At 35.2% G+C, this 22,596-nt stretch overlaps 1 protein-coding gene across 20 annotated transcripts in view; it reads left to right on the plus strand.

Moving 5' to 3' along the window:
- The window catches only part of LOC117331362 (V-type proton ATPase 116 kDa subunit a-like), a 66,735-nt gene that overhangs the window by 22,438 nt on the left and 21,701 nt on the right, over nucleotides 1-22,596 (plus strand). For 13 of the 20 annotated variants that reach the window (XM_033890053.1, XM_033890111.1, XM_033890062.1 and 10 more), the window contains exons 18-19: nucleotides 46-57; nucleotides 2,596-2,661. In XM_033890053.1, coding sequence (XP_033745944.1) covers nucleotides 46-57; nucleotides 2,596-2,661 — 78 coding nt within the window. The remainder of the gene's footprint in view (nucleotides 1-45; nucleotides 58-2,595; nucleotides 2,662-22,596) is intronic. The other 7 variants (XM_033890075.1, XM_033890150.1, XM_033890103.1 and 4 more) reach the window with 1 other exon arrangement.

Raw genomic sequence — 22,596 nt, forward strand, 5'->3', positions numbered from 1 at the left:
TTTTGTAAATGGTATTGATATTTGTATTCTTTACCTATTGTTTAGAACATGGAAGGCGTAAGTATATATGACGTGTAACCATGGAAACCAAAGTCAGACCCAGCACTTGTACAATCACAGACACTGCTAGTAATGCCAGGAAGCTATTTGTACAAATGGCATTAGGGTTAAAAAAAATCCCAAATATGGGATACAGAATCCATGTTTACTTACTGGAGTGGAATACCCAGTATCTTATGTTGTTTATATTTTAAAGTGTTATTGTTATATATTTTATTGAATTAAACAAGTGTTTATTTGTTTTTGTTAATGCTACTAACAGAAATTAACTATAGTAATCAACTATAAGATCCCCTTATTGTTTTCAGAATTAATAAAGAACATGAAGTAATTTTTGATTAAGTAAGATGTTTAAACTTGAAGGGACATTCACTTTTGTTTGTGATGCTTCATACATATACATAGATAGAAAAAGCTATTGTTATTACTATATACAAGTATGATGGTGGTGGTTTTATATGAAAAAGTAGTTGATCTTCTTATATTTATTATATATAGTAATTATTTTTAGTATTTGAAATGTTGCAGTATATCTTGTTTTTGACTGTGTGTTTTATCTATATATTTCATCCCCTTCAAAACACTAATGTGAATAGAATACAGCATTGTTGATTTATTTATTGCCAGAGCATTTAGAAACTTGGGGACCTCAATAACCTAGTTGGTAGAGCCTCCGGCTATCTCAACCTGAGACGAAGGTCTAAGGTGTGTGGTTTGATTCCTACCTCAGATTAAGGTCTGGGGCGTGTGTTCTATACCAACCTCAGGTGAAGGTCTGAGGTGTGTGGTTCCATCCCTACCTCAGGTGAAGGTCTGAGGTGTGTGGTTCGATCCCAACCTCAGTCAAAGGTATGGGGCGTGTGTTGGATCCCTACCTCAGGTGAAGGTCTGAGATGTGTGGTTCCATCCCTACCTCAGGTGAAGGTCTGAGATGTGTGGTTCCATCCCTACCTCAGATGAAGGTCTGAGATGTGTGGTTCCATCCCTACCTCAGATGAAGGTCTGAGATGTGTGGTTCATTCCCTACCTGGGTGGTCCGCATTTCTAAGAAGCTGAGATCACAGATGGTTTGTGTCCTTACTCCTTTAATAGAACACTTTACCCAAAGTGCTTTGTATAACATTCACTTGGTCTAGTACATATGTTGTGCTGTGAGGTACCCACCAGCTACTACAATAACTGTAGGAGACTCAGCAACAAAATGACTCAGCTGGCTGAGACAAAAAATCAGCAAGCAATGCTCTCCTACAGTCTATTGTGTATACCAAATTTTCTAGTGTAGGATTACACAAAAGAATGTCAATTTAAAAAAAAAATCAAAATTTGAAATGGCATTCTCTTTTTGTATACATTGTATTGCTTAAAGGTTAAGCTAAGCCGTAAAGAAACCTACCTTTTTCCAACAGCCTTTTACTGGTGGTGGTGTATTAGACAAAAAGCTAGTCCATGACTGCACTGGTAGAATTTAGTTTTTTGAAATACATAATTTGTTTCATACACGATGGACCATTTCTTTTAGCCCTATAGCCAGTTTGTAGGACATGCATTGCCATACAAGGTTCTGTGTTTGTTTCTGACAAGACCCTACAGGTATCAAGTGGAAAACCATGGTTTATCTATTGCGTTATAACATTGTGGTAAATAAATGTTAACAATTGTCACAGTTGACATCATACCAGTACTATCCCAGTCCAATGTCTTATAGGGAAATCAGTTAGAGAGGTTTTGCTTACTTTCTGATGAAGGCTAAATGCTTATGAAATACTTTTTGATTAATGCCATATTACATTGATATATGTGTAATATCGGGAGTTGATAAATATCATATTACATGACGTGTGTAAGAACCCAAATGCCATATTACATTGATATATGTGTAATATTGGGAGTTGATAAATATCATATTACATGACGTGTGTAAGAACCCAAATGCCATATTACATTGACGTGTGTAAGAGAAAGATCACTGTGTTGTCGTGACATAATTAAGCCTTTGACAGTGTTATGTCTTGTTTGGTTCAGTCTGATGAAAATTATGTTATAGACTTTTGTACAGAAATGTCTCTTGGTGGCTAAATTAGTTACGGAAGTTATAGTACCATCAGTGCATTTAAGTTCATATGTAACAAGTGACTGAAGAAATCTGTGTTGGTTAAAAATGAAACAGATAGGGTAGGAATTGTTTTATAAGTGAATTCAATATGTCATTCTGGCTTCCTCACACACAGTGTATATATAGTTGGAACTCGGATACTTTTCTAACAATCAATTGATTTTGCTTTAAACATGGAAACAGTAATATTATACATACCGGTATGCTTTATACATTTCTTAATTAATTAGGATCTTCTCTTCTCTATTAATAGTTAGGGCCAAACTAGCTAAGATACGCATATAATCTATCTGGATAGAGAGAAAGTTATAGACCAAATAATTATACAGCACTGTGTGTATCTCTGTATTAGCCAGAGGTTATAGTATCAAACCAGGTTTACCAGGCCTCTGGTACATGACAGCTCTATTTTCTGTTTTCAGAGGAGAGAAGGTCTTGCAGCTATTTCTCAGAGTGCCCTTATACATAATGAAGAACTGAATGAGCAGGTAAGAAACTGAACTAACAGTACTTTTATGCTTTCCATCACATCCTGTTTTAATTTCTTGTCAACTTTAGAAATATAAATCTTTGTTTAAACATTAGACTTAATTACATCAGTTAAGAAACTGACCTAATTGTGTAAGTACACCTTTAATGATAATATTTTTATTAGATATATTTATCTCCCCTTGTAGTGTCTCAAATTTAGTTGACCGCTGTTGTGTAATATCTATATCCTCTTGCTATGATGACAAGTACACAAGTATACCACTGTTAAATGTAACAGTATTACCTGGGATGTGCTGCTTAGGCATGGACGCTGTGAGCATGGCTCTTCTGAATCTATTTTCCTGGAATATGTATATATTGTGATTGATAGTTTTCTTAAATCATGGTAATAATCACATGTTATAGTATATAAAGTATAAATCAAATCTTATAATTGTGTATACATATTTGCTTCTAATGCCAAGTCATGGTAAACATCAATGTAATCTGCCTTCCATATAATAGGATCAAATGATGACTTCATGTTACCATGGTTACATACTTAGGATGTAAAATGAAATATCTCAAAAGTTGTATTTCTTCTGAAATCAGTATGGTGTGAAATGATCCTAAATATTCAGCATTCAGGGATCACGCATGACAAAATTGAATACAGTTTTCAACAGGGAAGTGATATGTATGGTTTCCATGGTGCTGTTGGTATCTGATAATACCAGCAGGGACTTTGATTTTAAATTTTAGAAGGTTAGACACAAGATAATTATCAAAACATTTCAGATTATTCGTTTTTCAGGAGCTTAGATTCTCATTTATCTTTGTCTTTTTATATGCCTGTCAAATTTGACTTAAAGTTTTGTTTGTACAGCAATCTTCTATATATTTTCTGACTGATCTCTTTCAGACTTAGTATATATTATGATTATGATATGAAGTTGTGTCTCCTGGAAAGAATTCTGATTCCACTTTTTTTGCAAAAAATATTCCCCTTTGTTTGTTTTAGTTATCATATATTTGTCTGGAGATCTCCAACATTTTTCAACCAATTTCTTTGAAACTTGGTATGCTTTTATAATCCTGATATGTTGTCGTGTTTGCTTGATAAGAATTTTTATTCGCCAATTTTTGCAAAAGTTATTGCCCTTTGTTAATTTCATGATTGATTTTTGTCTGGAGATTTCCTCCTATATTTTTTGACATTTCTTTGAAGCTTAGAATGCATTATAGTCATGGTATAACGTTTTATGTTTCTCCAGAGAAATTCTGATTCAACTATTTTTATTTTTCAAAAAAGTTATTGCTGTCTATTTCTGATGTTTCAAACTTGAGTACTTATTTTCCTCAAACTGTCAGAAAATTGACTTTGTAGTGAAAAGTGAGCTTTATAGCATGCCAGATAACCACTCTTAAGATGATACAAATTTATTTCGATACAAGATAGTACATGAATATAACAATATATGGCATCCCACGGGCGTATATTGTTCTGCCTGACAGTACTTTTTTTTTCTTTAATAAAATTTGACTGCCTACATTAGATTTTTAGGTCATCTGACCCGAAGGGTCAGGATGACCTATAGCCATCATGCTTCGTCCGTCGTCGTCCGCCGTCCGCCGTGCGCCGTGCGCCGTCCGCCGTCCGCCGTCTGCCGTCCGTAAACTTTTCACATTTTAAACTTCTTCTCAAGTTCCACCAGTGGGATAGAGCTGAAACTTGCCAGAAATCATCCTAAGATGGTTCTGACCAAGTGTTGTTATTTTTCGTGTCCATCTGAAATCCAAGATGGCCACCATAGCCGCCATCTTGAAAACACATTTTAAACTTCTTCTCAAGCTCCACCAGTGCTATTGAGCTGAAACTTGCCTGAAATGATCCTGGGATGACCCCGACCAAGTGTTGTTATTTCTTGAGCCAATTTGAAATCCAAGATGGCCGCCATAGCCGCCATCTTGAAAAAGACATTTTTAAACTTCTTCTCAAGTTCCACCAGTGCTATTGAGCTGAATCTTGCCTGAAATGATCCTGGGATGACCCCGACCAAATGTTGTTATTTCTTGAGCCGATTCGAAATCCAAGATGGCCGCCATAGCCGCCATCTTGAAAACACATTTTAAACTTCTTCTCAAGTTCCACCAGTGCTGTTGAGCTGAAACTTGCCTAAAATGATCCTGAGATGATCCCTACCAAGTGTTGTTATTTTTTGGGCCGATCCGAAATCCAAGATGGCCGCCATAGCCGCCATCTTGAAAAAGACATTTTAAACTTCTTCTCAAGTTCCACCAGTGCTGTTGAGCTGAAACTTGCCTAAAATGATCCTGAGATGATCCCTACCAAGTGTTGTTATTTTTTGGGCCGATCTGAAATCCAAGATGGCCGCCATAGCCGCCATCTTGAAAAATACATTTTGAACTTCTTCTCAAGTTCCACCAGTGCTGTTGAGCTGAAACTTGCCTGAAATGATCCTGAGATGATCCCTACCAAGTGTTGTTATTTTTTGTGCCGATCCGAAATCCAAGATGGCCGCTATCGCCGCCATCTTGAAAAACACATTTTGAACTCCTTCTCAAGTTCCACCAGTGCTGTTGAGCCGAAACCTGCCTGAAATGATCATGAGATGATCCCTACCAAGTGGTGTTATTTTTTGGGCCTATCCGAAATCCAAGATGGCCGCCATAGCCGCCATCTTGAAAAACACTTTTTGAACTTCTTCTCAAGTTCCACCAGTGCTGTTGAGCTGAAACTTGCCTGAAAAGATCCTTGGATGACCTCGACCAAGTGTTGTTATTTCTTGAGCCGATTCGAAATCCAAGATGGCCGCCATAGCCGCCATCTTGAAAAACTCTTTTTGAACTTCTTCTCAAGTTCCACCAGTGCTGTTGAGCTGAAACTTGCCTGAAATGATCCTTGGATGACCTCGACCAAGTGTTGTTATTTCTTGAGCCGATTCGAAATCCAAGATGGCCACCATCTTGAAAAAGGCATTTCAAACTTCTTCTCAAGTTCCACCAATGCTATTGAGCTGAAACTTGCTTGAAATGATCCTGAGATGATCCCTACCAAGTGTTGTTGTTTTTCAGGTTGGTCCAAAATCCAAGATGGCCGCCATAGACGCCATCTTGAAAAAGACATTTTAAACTTTTTCTCAAGTTCCACCTGTGGGATTGATCTGAAACTTGCCAGAAATGATCCTGAGATAATCCCTACTAAGTGTTGTTGTTTTTCGGGTTAATCTAAAATTCAAGATGGCCGCCATAAATTCCATATGGAAAACACATTTCAAAACTTCTTCTCAAGTTCCATCAGGGTGATTTAGCTGAAACTTGGCTCAAGAGATAACCCCAACAAAGTATAGTTATTTTTCAGGTTGGTCAGAAATTCAAGATGGCCAACAGAGCCGCCATATTTAAAAACATATTCTAAACTTCCCCTCAAGTTCCACCAGTGGAATTGAGCTGAAACTTGCCTAAAAGAATCCTTAGATGATCCTCACCAAGTGTTGTTATTTTTCGGGCCGATCTGAAATTCAAAATGACTAACAAAGGTGCCATTTTGAAAACTTTTATACTTTTTCTCAATTTCAACCTGTGGGATTGAGCAGAAACTTCTCTGAAATAATCCAGACGAAGTGTTGTTATTTTTTATATCAGTTCAAAATTCAAGATAGCACTACAGGTGATACAATTGCTAGAATCAGGTATTAAATCTGGGTCACCAGTTCGATAAGCTAAGGCTTGGTGCATTTTTGTTGACACACATGTAGACCAACCCATTTCTTTTACATTTATATTTCATAGAAAATTGTTGATGCATGTATTTGAACTTATTCATTTCTAAATTGAATAATTATTTATTGTGTATCTGACTTAAAAATAGCAAAAAATACATTAGAAAAATAAAAAAATATATGTCACGCCGGCAGCATCAGTCGAAGTCAAACCGGAAGTTTGTACCGGAAGTTCTCGATGAAATGCATCCTGGGATACGACGAGGTAATATGGCGGATGTGTTTTGTCAAGCTGTCAAATTTAATTAAGTCTTTGGGGATTTTGCATGATTTTGTCATGATATTAGCCTGGTTTTCTCATGACATAAGCTATCTCTCACATTTTGAGTAAAATCTGTTAAGCCTGACCACACTGTGTCCACATCGTAAACACGTGTTCAGCTCGTGTTACACCAATGAATCAACCACACCATACCAAATGCATCAGATTATTGTTTACTTTAGCCCAGTAACCTATGTATCATTATTTAACAGTTTTGAGAGACAGAGAGTGGGGGTTAAAAGTCAATGTTGATTTGATATTACTATAGCCCAAATGGAATCTATATATGACGTATTCATACAGATGTTTCTGTTCGAGAAACGACTTCGCGTGTTAAATCCAATATTTGCGTTAGCGTGCATGACATCGTTATTTAGTTTCTCTCCACATGTTTCTCATTAAATTACAATAATAATGACAGCTCCACAAGTATTATATTGCAGTATGATCTGTACGTTTTATCTTTTTGATTGTCTCGAATCTCGCAACTATTTAGGCCTCTAGGCCTAGTACATAAGTAATTCTACAAAGCTATGGTGAAATCTTGTCTCTGCATGGAAAATATTGATTGATCCAAAGTTAAAAGATGATGTGGAGATAAATTTCAAAAATGAAGCCTTGAATATTTCTGATAGTCATACTTTTTTTGCAATTTCATCAAATGTGTTTCATTTAATCAGGACAAGTATTATTATATCAATGTATATGTCAACAAGATAATTTAAATTCAGATTCTCCATTTAGTACTTCCACATATTTAATTGTCCTACTGGAAATTTTGGAGATAAACAAATTGATCCAATTATAATTTGTTGTTATTTTTTAAATGCCCCTGCCATTTTATTTCTTTATGACCCCAGACTGATATAAAAAGGAGATGTTAACCATGCTCATCCCATTATATCCAGTCTTGCGCTTCATGTTGAATTTGCCTTTGTCCAGTTGGCATTCATCAGCCCATAACTTCCAAATGAAAGCAGTTCAATGCTTATATTTACATTTGACAACGAATTTGAAAGACTATAACCAGGAATTTTACTCTGATAATAAATAAACTAATTATTATCGTCAAAGACGCAACAGCCTTTTCAACAGCCATCTTTCGTTATCGCTGGCGTTACAATTATGACGTCACTATAATGACGTCATAATAAAGATTGGGAAGTTATGGACTCGTAACTTCCAAGTGAGCTTGGTGAAGTTATATAGTGGGGCTGCAGTGTAAATGTAAATATTTGATCATGGTGACTGAATCCTGTACATGTCCAACTTCAAAAACAGATACTAACTTATTTCATGAGGTTGCCAGCAGGACAACCAGTTAATATAAATATACCGTATTTGGCCTAATAAGGGCGCCCCTACCTTTTTTCAAGGAAATAAATCTTTGACTGAGTGTCAAAATGGTGTTCAAAAGTAATAATTCATGTGAAATGTTTTGCTACTTTATGTGTTCAATTTTCTTCAGTAAATTAAGTAACTGGAAGACAGTTTTCGCAACATTTTGTCTATTCCTACAGATGACATGTCTGTGCAAAGAGCACCCGAAACTAAACACACATGACATACAAATAATAACTTGCCATCTTTATTTGAAGATAAAGTAAATGACTTCATTCTTGTTGATAAATAGCTTTTGTTCAGAACAGAAAGCTAGTAAAAGAAAGTATAAATAAATTATTAGGTCAAAGAAAACAATGTCTGATCATGCCATGATCTGGGAAATCACTGGTTCCTGTGTCGATAAAAGAACACAATAGAGTTCCATTTGAACATAAATGGTGGAACACACATTCTCTGGTCTAAAGATCAGCTGGCATGGTTTACAAGTTTACAGGAATATTCAAGCTTAATATATGATAATGAATAGATATCTTCATCTGGAATATTTTTATGACTGCATATTTTACCGTTTCCACAGCCTTGGCTATTCTGTAATAAGGTATAGTCTGTTACATAAAACTTCAGAATAACTAATCTTAATAAGGGTGCCCCCACTGATAATTAACTGCACCCTTATTAGGTCAAATACGGTATAAATTTTCTTGGTTTGTAGTAGATTCATAGAATTTTATTTCTTCAGTTACCAAGATCCTGCTAGAGAGCTACATAAAGTGATAAAAAATTGTTGATTATGTAAGTCCTGAGTCTGCCCTTGCAAATGAGCAATTAAGGAGATAAAAAATGTGTTGCCATTTTTATATGTTTGGTTCGACCAGGATGAATATTGGGCCATGAATGAACAGTAACGTTAACTCACTTAACTGTCATCAAAATTTGCAAAGTAAAGGATGACAATATTTTGGTTGTCTAGTCAAGGTCAAGTTCCCTGTTTACTACTTTCAGAAAATCATTTTTTACGCAGGCTGGTATTAAACATTTACATGTTGATTCTGTTCAAATTGGTAGTTGGCATGCATGATAACATGACATTGCTCATATATACAGAATTGCAATTTATGATGACCACCAAATTTAGGTTTTTATAAGCCTGTCAAGTTGTCTATGACAGGTCATATTATGGTATACCCTGTGCTGTCCATACATCTAGTACAGTACAAATAAAAGTAATTATCATGGTTCATATATTACAAGTTTTTGTCTTCTGTTTCACAAAACGATGTTGTATTTTATTGCCCTCTTACCTTTATTCATTCAACAAATTTTTATGACTTTTTCTGCAAGTATTCATTCCCATTATAGCTCAACAAGTTTGTGTTTTTGAATTTAATGATTGGCCACCATTTCCAGGCCATTAATTTAAAAAAAAAAATGGTTTTGCTGTTTTCACATTAACACAATGTCTTTGAAGTCTCTCAAACATTTCATAGTCGTGTAAATTTCAGAAAGTTTGATTATGAATTGTACTTCTTAGATTTTGAAAACAATGTTGTGAGTGTACATCCTACTATTACCATATATTGAAGATGAGTTTTAACCATGTCGGGAGGATTTAATTACCTCCCCTTTTTATTGAAATCGCCCCGTGTCCATCGTCCATCCGTCCGTAATCAATCCTTGTTGTCGCTATTGCTCAAAAAGTATTGAGATCTTTTTCAAATTGCACATGAAGGTTCTCCTTCACGTTCCCTATTTGTACATATTTGCATTTTGGGACTGATTAGAAAACAGGATGGCCGACAGGCTGCTATTTTGGATTTTAACACTTGAAATTTGTTATCGCTATTTCTCTGAAAGTACTGAACAGATCTTTCTCAAATTTCACATGCCGGCTCCATTTGGTCCCTACTTGTGCATACCCTGTTATTGCATTTTGGGACCAATCTGAAAACAAGATGGCCGACAGGCCACCATCTGGGATTTTGGCAATTGAAATTTATTTCTATTTCTCAAAGTACTGAAGGAATCTTTCTCAAATTTCACATGTAGGTTGCCCTTGGTCCCTACTTATGCTTATTGTATTTGTGGAACAATCGAAACAACAATATGGCCGACAGGCACCATCTTGGATTTCGACACTCTAAGTTTGTTATCGATACAATTTCTGTTACACCTTACAATTCTACATAATTCCCTGATATGAAAGTAGATTAACTTGATTTGTCTTAATAATTCCTATAGCACAATAGGATAATTGAGCAGTGCTTGCATGGGAGTCCTTTTCAAAGTCAAAGGTCACTGTTACAAAAATAAAAAAAAATTCCATGAGATAGCTCCAATTTCTTAGGTCTGATCAAACCTAAACTTCATGGATCCTTCTTACTAAAAGTGCTTACATTGGATTGCTTTTCAGGTCCAAAGGTCAAAGTCAATGTTACTAAAAATTGAAAATTATTTTTTGTGCAATAACTTGTTTGCAGGCGACGTATCAACTTCTGTTGAATTCTGTTATTGCTATCCAATTGAATTGAAACCTTGTGAGTTTACTGATATTATCATACTGAACCTATAATGAGTTTAAAGTCTGATAAAGCCAGAAAGACAAGACATATAATTACATGTAATAATAGTTAGGAAACGTAATATAGGCAGTATGATTTATGTGAAATATGTATCCAAGTTTGATCTTCAGGTCTACTGATCTTACAGGAGAGATTATAGTTGTCCTGGAAACTAAATGTTTCCTTTTCTGTCATCCATCTAATGAATGCCAAGAACCTACGTTGATCAAACTTTACAGAATGTTTAAGAACCATATATGATAATATTTGGGGAAAAGTATAGATTTAGCTGAAACTTGGCTGAAATGATCAAGAGATAGCCCCAACAAAGTATAGTTATTTTTCAGGTTGGTCAAAAATTCAAGATGGCCACCAGAGCCGCCATATTTAAAAACATATTCTTAACTTCCCCTCAAGTTCCACCAGTGGAATTGAGCTGAAACTTGCCTAAAAGATCCTTAGATGATCCTCACCAAGTGTTGTTATTTTTCGGGCCGATCTGAAATTCAAAATGGCTAACAAAGGTGCCATTTTGAAAACTTTTATACTTTTTCTCAATTTCAACCTGTGGGATTGAGCAGAAACTTCTCTGAAATAATCCTGTTCTATCATCCATCTAATGAATGCCAAGAACCTACTTTGATCAAACTTTACTGAATGTTTAAGAACCATATATGATAATATTTGGGGAAAAGTATAGATTATAGGAAAATTGGGCCACAATTGCTATTTTAAGGAAATCCTTGTTAGAACAATACAGCATACATGTTTTAAGTGGCTGGTCGTTATATTGGCTATGTATTGTTTATACTTGTTTGTTTCAGGTTCCATTCTATACCATGCCTAGAGGGAAGTATTGGCGAAGAGGTCTTGCTGCCAAGAAGGGGACTAGCCACCCCTCCAACAAAGGCTTGACGAGTGACGTTGACATGGGTACGCCCCCTGTAAAAAAGGCACTTGTTGACGACATGGGTACGCCCCCTGTAGAAAAGGCTCTTGTTGACGATGGTTTGAGTGTTCCATTTCAAAAATGCTTTACGAGTGACGTTGACATGGGTACGCCCCCTGTAAAAAAGGCACTTGACGACATGGGTACGCCCCCTGTAGAAAAGGCTCTTGTTGACATGAAGGGTACGCCCCCGAAAAAGGCTCTGAAAACTTGCTTGAAATCCATGAACTCTGAATTGAACTCTGAACTGAACTCTGAATTGAACTCTGAATTGAACTCTGAACTGAACAATGCATTGAACTCAGAATCAAACGCACATTTCAGCACTAATTTGAACTCTGAATTAAAATCAGCAGTGAACACTGAGCTGGGAACAGAAACAAACATCATCCAACCGCCAAATGCAAACCAAAATCTTGCAAAGAAAACTGTTAAAAAGCCAATAAATGATGTCAGAAAGAGCTTGAGCAAAATTCTGAATAACAACAGGAAAAGAAAACCCCTTTACAATATCATGCTGATTACTGCCAAGTATAATCGCATTAGAAGAAATAAAGCTGAATATGCAAGAAAAAAGCAAAAAACAAGTTCAAGGCATAAAATGAAGATGTTTAAAAAACCACTCTACAACATTATGCTGATAACCGCAAAATCAAATAAAAAAAGGAATAGCGAGGACATTTCAACAGAAGAAAAAGAAAATGAAATGGGGTCAAATATCAGTACCAGAACAAAAAGGAAGGCCTCAAATACAAGCAGAAAATGCATACAGGGGCAGAAATTGCCATCAAATGTCAGAAGAGTAAGCAAAAATTTAGTGGTGGTTACGGAAAAGAATGCTGAAAGTCCAATGAAATGTCAAAAAGTAATTTCACACAAAAGGAAATGCAGAAGTAAAGGAAAAGCAAAGGGTATTATAAGTAAAGGAAAAAAAGAAGAATTTGAGGTTAACATGAAGACACAAGGAAATGATGGACAGGTTGTTGCAACTATTCAAACATCTCAGATTGATAATAGTTGTTCAAACACAAGAAGGAGAAAACAAGGTTCTAAAACTTGTGATAAAAACATGAAGCTTGAAAATGCAAATGCATGTGCAAAAATGTGTATAAGCGATGAAATGAAAAAAAAAGTGGAACAACGGATTGCAGAACTTTCACACCTAAAATGTGTACAAGAATTACATTCTGAAAGAAATGTTGAAATGTCAGAATTTAATGAGAGTAGACCTGTCATAAATCATATGGACATCATTTTCACAAAACAAACAGGACCTGAAATCTATCCTTTTCAACAACTATCATTCTGCGCGAAATGTAAACTGATGAACAAGTTGGGTATTAAAGCAGACATCACATCAACATTGACATGTGATTCAAAAAGCTTGAGGAAACCTCTAAACACCAAAACTATTTTGGGTGATGGAAATTGTTTCTTTCGAGCCCTGTCATTTGCATTGTCAGATGTAGAAACTCACCATGGATTACTACGAAATGCAGTTGTAAGCCATATAATGAAACATGAAGATAAATTCAAAAGCCATTTACGCCCAGGATTTAGATCTGTACCCGAATATTTGTCACAGAAACGCATGCTACATGATGGTACATGGGCTACTGAAGTTGAGATTCTTGCTGCTGCAGATTTACTTGGCACAAACATTTATGTTTATGAAACTGCTGTATCATCATGGCAACTCTTCTCAGCAAAACAAGTAGATAAGACTTCAGAGATAGAACAAGAAGGTATTTATTTGTCGCATCTCCATCAAACGCATTATGATGTGGTTCTGTCTGTAGAAGCCGAGTCTGATGATGAAATCTTCAAAGACAACATACCTGACAGTGAAATGATGAACACTTCCACATCTGGAATAGAAAAAATTGAATTACAAACATCTCCCAATACTTTAATTACACAAAATGTTGCCCAAACAGAAGTTTTGAGCTATTGGGAACACTTTAACAAAGATTTGCTAATTCACAGAAAAGTTGTGCAAGGCCATTTTCACCAGGGTCATTCTAGATTTTCTGAAAATGCTGGAAAACAGTGTGTACTTAACAGTTTATCTGCCCTTCTACATAGTAGTGAGAAAAACATGAATCTATGGACAGCTGTTGATTTGGATTATGCACTCATGAAAGGAGATGAAATGTATGGTTATCTTAGACAAAGTTCTACAATGAATTATGATTACCTGTCTATACCAGATATCCCAAGGCTTTTAGAATACAACGGACAAATGTTCAAAATAGAGTTTCAAGAATCACTGTCTGGTACTTTTGGAAATGTCCAAGATTTAGATCAGTACCAGTTCGTTACCATGTTTGAAGCATTACATCTGGCATTAGATCAACAAGAAATCCACGGTGCATTCATTACCTTTAAAGGTAACACATTTGTTTGTGTTAAGCAAGTTATAGGATATTTTATATTTGATTCCCATTCTAGGAATAGAGCAGGTTTACAAGTGCCAGATGGCAGCAGTTTCCTGAAATATTTCCATAATATTCAAGAGTTGCATGATCACTGCATAAACTTGGCAAGGTCAATGAACTATTCACCACAGGACATGTTTGAAGTAACTGCTGTTTGTGTTAAACACCATCAACTTGAAATAGATACAATTTCCCAAAATGATGTAATTAACTTACAAAACTTGGAAAACGAAAAGAAGGAAAGTAATGTTACGTCAATGGTACATGAAGATGAACACATATTTAAAAGTCCAGAAAAGCAAGAGCAGACACTGCTAGAAAAATATTTCCAGTACCAAATGCGTATGAGCAACAAAATATCTGAACAAAACACAAAGTCATTGAATCCAAAATCACAGAGGAAGCAGTACATGAGAAACTACATGAAAAGACACCGTGCAGAAAGTGGAGAATTTAAAATCATTGATAGAATGTACACTTTAAAAAGTAAAAGAAAAGCAAGAGAAAACAAAGAACATTATCAGCAAGAGTATGAAGCACAGAAAGCTGCCCGTCAACAACCAGAAAAGAAAATAAGAACTAAACAAAGTACTTTAAAAAGCAAAAGAAGAGCGAGAGAAAACAAAGAATTTTGTGAACAAGAGTATAAAGCACAGAAAGTTGCTCGACAGCAACCAGAAATGAAAACGAGAACTAAACAAAGTAGTTTAAAAAGCAAAAGAAGAGCAAGAGAAAACAAAGCATTTTGTGAACAAGAGTATAAAACTCAGAAAGTTGCTCGGCAACAACCAGAAATGAAAACAAGAACTAAACAGAGCACTTTAAAAAGCAAAAGAAGAGCAAGACAAATCAAAGCATTTTGCGAACAAGAGTATAAAACTCAGAAAGTTGCTCGGCAACAACCAGAAATGAAAATAAGAACTAAACAAAGCACTTCAAAAAGCATGAGTAAAGCAAGAGAAAACAAAGCATTTTGTGAACAAGAGTATAAAACTCAGAAAGTTGCTCGGCAACAACCAGAAATGAAAACAAGAACTAAACAAAGCACTTCAAAAAGCATGAGTAAAGCAAGAGAAAACAAAGCATTTTGTGAACAAGAGTATAAAACTCAGAAAGTTGCTCGGCAACAACCAGAAATGAAAACAAGAACTAAACAAAGCACTTTAAAAAGCAAAAGAAGAGCAAGAGAAAACAAAGAATTTTGTGAACAAGAGTATAAAGCTCAGAAAGTTGTTCGACAACAGCCAGAAATGAAAATAAGAACTAAACAAAGTAGTTTAAAAAGCAAAAGAAGAGCAAGAGAAAACAAAGAATTTGCTGAACATGAGACTAAAGCTAAGCAAATAAAAAGAAAAGATCTTCTACAGTTGGACAGTGAAAGATTGCACAAACAAGAAAGTCGGAAAAGATGTCGAATTAGTGAAAGAAACATGGACAGACATGCAAAAGGTATAAAACGACAAAAACTTGACTTTTGTGAGCATGAAGAAGACCTGTCATTGAAAAGAAACTCTGGAGATTCTATTGGACAATGCATTGAAAAATTTCATGCAAAAGCAGCTGAAGGTCCAGTCTTTGTGTGTACCTGTTGTCATCAAACATGGTTTCCAAGGAGTGTTGTAAAGCTTTCTAATACTAACATCAGCACTGAGAGCAAAGCTTATTGTACAGGTTTCAAGTCACAACATAATGAGGAGTGGTTGTGCCGAACTTGTTTAGCATCACTTAAGGAAGAAAAAATTCCAAGACTCTCTCAAAAAAATGGAATGATATGGCCAACAAAACCAGATGTTTTGGAGTTGCATCCTCTTGAAGAAAGGCTGATTTCTCAGCGAATACCTTTTATGCAAATTAGAGAATTGCCAAGAGGAGGCCAGCTATCAGCTAAAGGAAATGTGGTCAATGTACCTGTTGATATTCAACCAACAGTAAATGCATTACCGAGACAGATCGATGAACATGTAACTGTTGCTGTAAAATTAAAAAAACGTCTATCTCATAAATCTGCATGTTTCACTGAAAATGTAAGACCAAATGCTGTTATGAATGCTCTACAATGGCTAATGGAAAACAGTGAAATGTATAAGAATGCAGGAATCAGTATCAATACTTCATGGAAAGAAGATGTTCAGAGTGACCAAAGTGAGATAATTTCTGAATACACAGGCAAAACGCAATCTAAAGATGAAAGAGAGGTTGAATCTGATAACGACAAATTTTGTGAAGCTACACCGGATGAATGTATTCAAGGAAATACAGATACACTAGTTGATGAAGCTGACACTGATACCAACAAAGTTTATGTATTTGCACCTGGTGAAAATCAAAGACCTCTCAGTTTGTATGAAGATAAAGATGCAGAATATCTTTGCTTTCCCTCAATATTTTGTGGTCAGAAAAGGAAAGAAAACAGTGAACGGCAAATTCCTGTTCATTACAGTGACATTGCAAAATGGGAATTAAGAAGTGTTGATCGAAGGGCTGCTCATTCTGTTCCTAACATATTTTTCAAATTGAAAAAAATCCAAGCAAAACAAGTTGGTGACAAAGTCAATCTTGCACTTCGCCGATGTAAATCAGAAGGAAAGAAATTGACTGCAGGTCAAGCTAGAGATTCATCAACCACTAGTTCGATTGTAAGGTTAAATGAAGGTTATTACATATTCAGAACATTACGTAATTCGCCGGCATATCTGTCCTCTAAAAAGAAAGATGTCTTTGCAATGATAAGACAGCTCGGCTTGCCAACATGGTTCATGTCTTTGTCCTCGGCAGATACAAGATGGCCAGATCTTCTCAGAACCTTAGCTCAGTTAGATGGGAAAACTCTGTCGAATGATGATCTTAAAACAGCTGACTGGAGTTTTAAAACTAATTTAGTTCAAAAAGACCCTGTCACTTGTGCAAGATTTTTTGATAACAGAGTTCAACTTTTTGTCAACTCTTTCTTAAAAAGTTATCACAACCCGATTGGTGATGTCACGGACACATTCCGAAGAGTAGAATTCCAGAGTAGAGGTTCACCACACATACATATGCTTCTATGGACAAACAATGCTCCAAAATATCCAGATGATGATGAACAAGATATCATTGCTTATGTTGACAAGTATGTCACATGCTCCTTAGAAACAGATAATCCTGAACTTGCAGAACTAGTTCAACTACAGGTACATAAACATTCTAAAACATGCAAAAAAGGTAGCAAACCAGTGTGTAGATTTGGATTCCCACTCCCTCCTTTACCAAGAACTATGCTTTTAGAACCACTGGAAACTGATGTCGCAGAATACAAAAAAAAATACACAGAACTACAAAAAAAGATGAATGAATACAAAGATGGCTGCGATCTTAGTTTCCATGCATTTTTACAAAGCGTTGTTGAAATGAATGAAACAGAATACATCAAATGTATCAGATCATCACTGAAGGGTCCTAAAATATTTCTCAGGAGAACCCCAGCTGAAATGAGGGTAAACTACTACAACCCAGCAGTACTAAAAGCATGGCATGCAAACCTAGACATTCAGTTTGTTTTAGATCCATACGCATGTGCGACATACATAGTATCTTACATCAGTAAGTCTCAGAGAGGTATCAGTGCTTTGCTTGATAAAGCCTCACAAGAAGCAGCTGAAGGAAATATGGACCTTAGACGTCAGGTCAGACATATTGGCAACAAATTCTTGAACTTTGTAGAAGTCAGTGCTCAAGAAGCCAGCTATTTAATACTCCAAATGCCATTAACACAAGCTTCTAGAGATGTAATTTTTATAAACACTTCCCCACCAGATGATAGAGTATTTCTCTTGAAATGTCAAGAAGATCTGGAAAGTCTACCTGAGAATTCCACTGATATCAAAGCTGATAATATGATCACCAGGTATGCAAAAAGACCAAAGCAACTTGAGAATTGGTGTTTAGCAGATGTAGTATCTGAACTGGAAGTAACATTTCCAAAAGACCAAAAATCAGAGAAAAATGATGACCAAAATGAGGATTATGTACATGAAAATGAAAACTTTTCGAATGAAGATATTTTGGTACATTTAAAGAATGGAATAAAGATTCGAAGAAGAAAGAACAAACGAGTTATACGATATGTAGGTTACAGTAAAAAAACCAACTCTGAGCAGTACTATAGGGAAAGAATTCTTCTATTCCTTCCATGGCGAAATGAAAATACTGACATCATTAGTAGATATACAACATTTGAGCAACATTATAGAAGCAATGCAAACATAATTCAAGCTGTACAAAAGAAATATGAGCATTTTGTTGAGGAACTAGAACAAGCTAGGCTTCAGGCTGAATGTGAACTTGATGATTTTGATGAAGTGGCTCCAAATACTGAACATACTGAAGCAGAGGATTCAGAACTTGGCCCACAACCTGCTGAACAGTTTGTACACTTTGATCCAGACACACAACCACATAAAAATTATGATATTGGACCAGATATTGGATTGCCAGCAAAAAATTCTGATGTACAAACAAGTCCTGTTAGAATCCCTGATGATCAATATCACAAACTTCTACAGTCTTTAAATTGCAAACAAAGAGAATTTCACAACCATGTTAGTCACTGGATCCAAAATAAGGATGAACCTCTGTATGCTTTTTTAACTGGAGGTGCAGGAACAGGCAAATCAGTAGTCATTGATACCCTTTATCAGACTTTGCATAGAACTCTTTGTTCAGAAGGAAGGAGAAAATCCTGACGACATCAGAATTTTACTTTGTGCCTATACTGGAAAGGCAGCTTATAATATTAATGGAATGACAATAGCATCAGCTTTTCACAAAAAGATGTACCAGTCACAGCAAAACATGTATGCTGATGAGCTAAACACATACAGGACAAAGTACAGAAATTTATCTGTAGTCATCATAGATGAAATATCAATGGTTGGAAATAAGCTCCTAGCATTTATCCATGAAAGACTTCAGCAAGCTGACTGGTACAAAACAAGATTTTGGTGGTGTCAGCATAATTGCAGTTGGCGATTTATATCAGCTTTCCCCAGTTGGAGATTCTTGGATTTTCAAAGATCTTTCATGTCCAGGTCAAGGTCTTGCCACAAATCTTTGGAAGGAACATTTTAGCATGTTTGAGCTTACTGAAATCATGCGTCAAAAGGATGATATTGAGTTTTCAAAACTCCTTAACAGACTCCGACACAATGAGTTATCCGATGAGGACAAACAAACTATTTTGAGCCGTCAAATGCAAGCAGGCTCTATTCAATATCCAGTCAAAGCACCACATCTTTTCATTGAAAATAGATTTGTGGATGATTTCAACAATAATTTCATGCAAAACCTTACCACAAACAAAGTAAATGTCAAAGCTGACACAGATGTTCTGTCCCAAACAAAACTCTCACTTGATGTCAAGAAGTCTCTGATTGATAAACTTCCAGACAAGCAAGCTAATACTGGACAACTGAAGACCATTCTAACTATTGCAGTCGATATGATTTATGATATTTCTGTGAACATTGATGTTGCTGATGGCTTGACAAATGGCAGTACATGTACAGTTAAATACATTGAATACAAACAGTCCACCACTAGACCTGCCATTGTTTGGGTATTATTTTGCAATAAAAAAATTGGAGCAATGAGAAGAAACCAATACCAACATTTGTTGAACATAAACATAGATAAATCCTGGACGCCTATCTTTGAAACAAAGCGTACATTTATGTATAACAGAAAAACATTTGAAAGGATACAATTTCCTCTTACACCATCTGCTGCAAAAACTGTTCACAAAGCACAAGGTGCTACACTGGACCAAGTTGTAGTCAGTTTGTCACAAACGAAGAAACGTAAAATACCACATATCCACTATGTAGCTTTATCTCGGGTTAGATCACTACAAAATCTTCACATCATTGACTTCAATGAAGACAGTCTTACAAAAGACAAAGAGGTTGATGCAGAGATGCAAAGGTTGGCAGAAAACGGATTACAGCTTTGTTTCAATCCACTATATCATACATATATGCAATGTCAGTTTCTTTTCAACAATGCGAGATCTTTAAATAAACATATATACGACATCAGATCAGATCCAAATGTTTTTGCAGCTGATGTGGTGGGCATAGCAGAGTCTCGACTCCATATCAATGACAGAAATGAAACATTTGAATTAGAAGGATTCAGAATATTTAGAAATGATGTGCAACACTCACAATCCAGACCACACCATGGACTTGTTATGTATGTGAAATCTCATTTAGATGTTATCACATATAAAATGTTTTCCACAAATGACATAGAATTTTCATATATTTCATTCTGTCTCTGTCAAATACTTGTGCAATGTGCAGTTGTGTATAGGAAACCAGGCTGTCCTCTTTCACACTTTTATTCTGTAATGAAGGAGCGCTTACTTCCACTTACAGATATAAATAAAAAGATTGTTATTATGGGAGATTTTAATGTAGATTTGAAGAAAACTGGACATGATACATTTGTCAGGTTTATGGAATCAACATTTCATTGTGCACAAATTATCACTCAGACAACAACTAAAATGAAATCACAATTGGACTTAATATTTACTAATTTCACTGAGAAAAAAGCTGGTGTTTTGGATGCCTATTGGTCTGATCATGATATGGTATACTGTGCTGTGAATACTCGAAACCCGCCGTGAACAAGTGGTGACTGTATTCACATGCGTCTCAATATTTGAGATTGCATGTAATACATCACCTTGGTGGTTTAGCTGTATCTGGGTTTCCACCAATTTCATACCACATACATGTGGCTCCTATGTAGTTACTCACTACATAGGACTCGCTTGCATGTGGAAATATTCAGCTCATCAGTAAATTAATTTTTTGCCACTGGTGCAGCAGCTGTCCGGTGTCAACTTCCTCTTTTGCACTTTTAGCTTACTTGAGGAAACAATGTCACGGTTTCTTCAAGTGGTTGACCTTAATTTTAATTGTCAAATGTATTTCTTTCTTCAAACAATTCCTTCTCAATAACCAAAATGTTCAGAGTTCTGTAAATTTCAAAGAGGCAAGTAAACTTATTTTGAGTAACCAAAACAATTGCAACAGACTGAACAGTTATTATATTAAACTTAACATACTGTTTAAAATCTGAACAGAATCATAATTTAAAATTCTTTCATGGACCAAACTAATTCTATGTGAAACTTGTATGTGACTGTCACTGCACGGTGAGCAATGCAGGCCTGTTGGGCCTCTTTTTTACCATTTTCACCAATTTCAATGTGGTTTACTTGAAATGCATTGGAGTTATATGCAAAAGGTATCTTTAGATATATCCACATTACAGCTTTAAACCAATATGAATTCTAAATGTTATTAAGTGTCAAGACTTCAAAGAAAATATTGTGAAATTTTACGAGTTATTTCAGATTTTAATGTTTACCTTGTTTTACTTAAGTCAAGATTCTGTATTTTACAAATTTTATTTTATTTCCTTTTATTATTTTCATTATCAGATAACTGCAATTTACACGCATTTTTGCAACTGCACGAATATGTAAACATCAATGTGTTACAATTTACCTTGTACAAATATATTCATACATTATATACTGCTCATGATTAAAAAAGAAGATATAACTATGAACATTGTGAGAAACTGGACTGTAGGTGTTATTGAAACCAACACATGTACAGAAGATTGTGCTCCTTACTTGAATCTGAAAATTACACCATTCATCTTTTGGTCTCATGAAATCTACAAACTATATTGTGTAACCAAGTGCACACATATAAAAGTCAAAATGTCTGAAGTGTAATGGAATGTTGACAGTTAAATGTCAAAATGTCTGAAGTGTAATGAAATGTTGACATATAAATGTCAAAATGTCTGAAGTTTAATGAAATGTTGACATATAAATATCAAAATGTCTGAAGTTTAATGGAATGTTGACATATAAATGTCAAAATGTCTGAAGTGTAATGAAATGTTGACATAAATGTCAAAATGTCTGAAGTTTAATGAAATGTTGACATATAAATATCAAAATGTCTGAAGTGTAATGAAATGTTGACATAAATGTCAAAATGTCTGAAGTGTAATGGAATGTTGACATATAAATATCAAAATGTCTGAAGTTTAATGAAATGTTGACATATAAATATCAAAATGTCTGAAGTTTAATGAAATGTAGACATATAAATGTCAAAATGTCTGAAGTGTCATAAAATGTAGACATATAAATGTCAAAATGTCTGAAGTGTCATAAAATGTAGACATATAAATGTCAAAATGTCTGAAGTGTAATGAAATGTTAACATATAAATGTCAAAATGTCTGAAGTGTAATGAAATGTTGACATAAATGTCAAAATGTCTGAAGTTTAATGAAATGTTGACATATAAATATCAAAATGTCTGAAGTGTAATGAAATGTTGACATAAATATCAAAATGTCTGAAGTTTAATGGAATGTTGACATATAAATATCAAAATGTCTGAAGTTTAATGGAATGTTGACATATAAATATCAAAATGTCTGAAATCTAATGAAATGTTGACATATAAATATCAAAATGTCTGAAGTTTAATGAAATGTTGACATATAAATATCAAAATGTCTGAA

Source organism: Pecten maximus, chromosome 1 (genome assembly GCF_902652985.1).
Source record: "Pecten maximus chromosome 1, xPecMax1.1, whole genome shotgun sequence".
NCBI classification, from domain to species: Eukaryota; Metazoa; Mollusca; class Bivalvia; order Pectinida; family Pectinidae; genus Pecten; species Pecten maximus.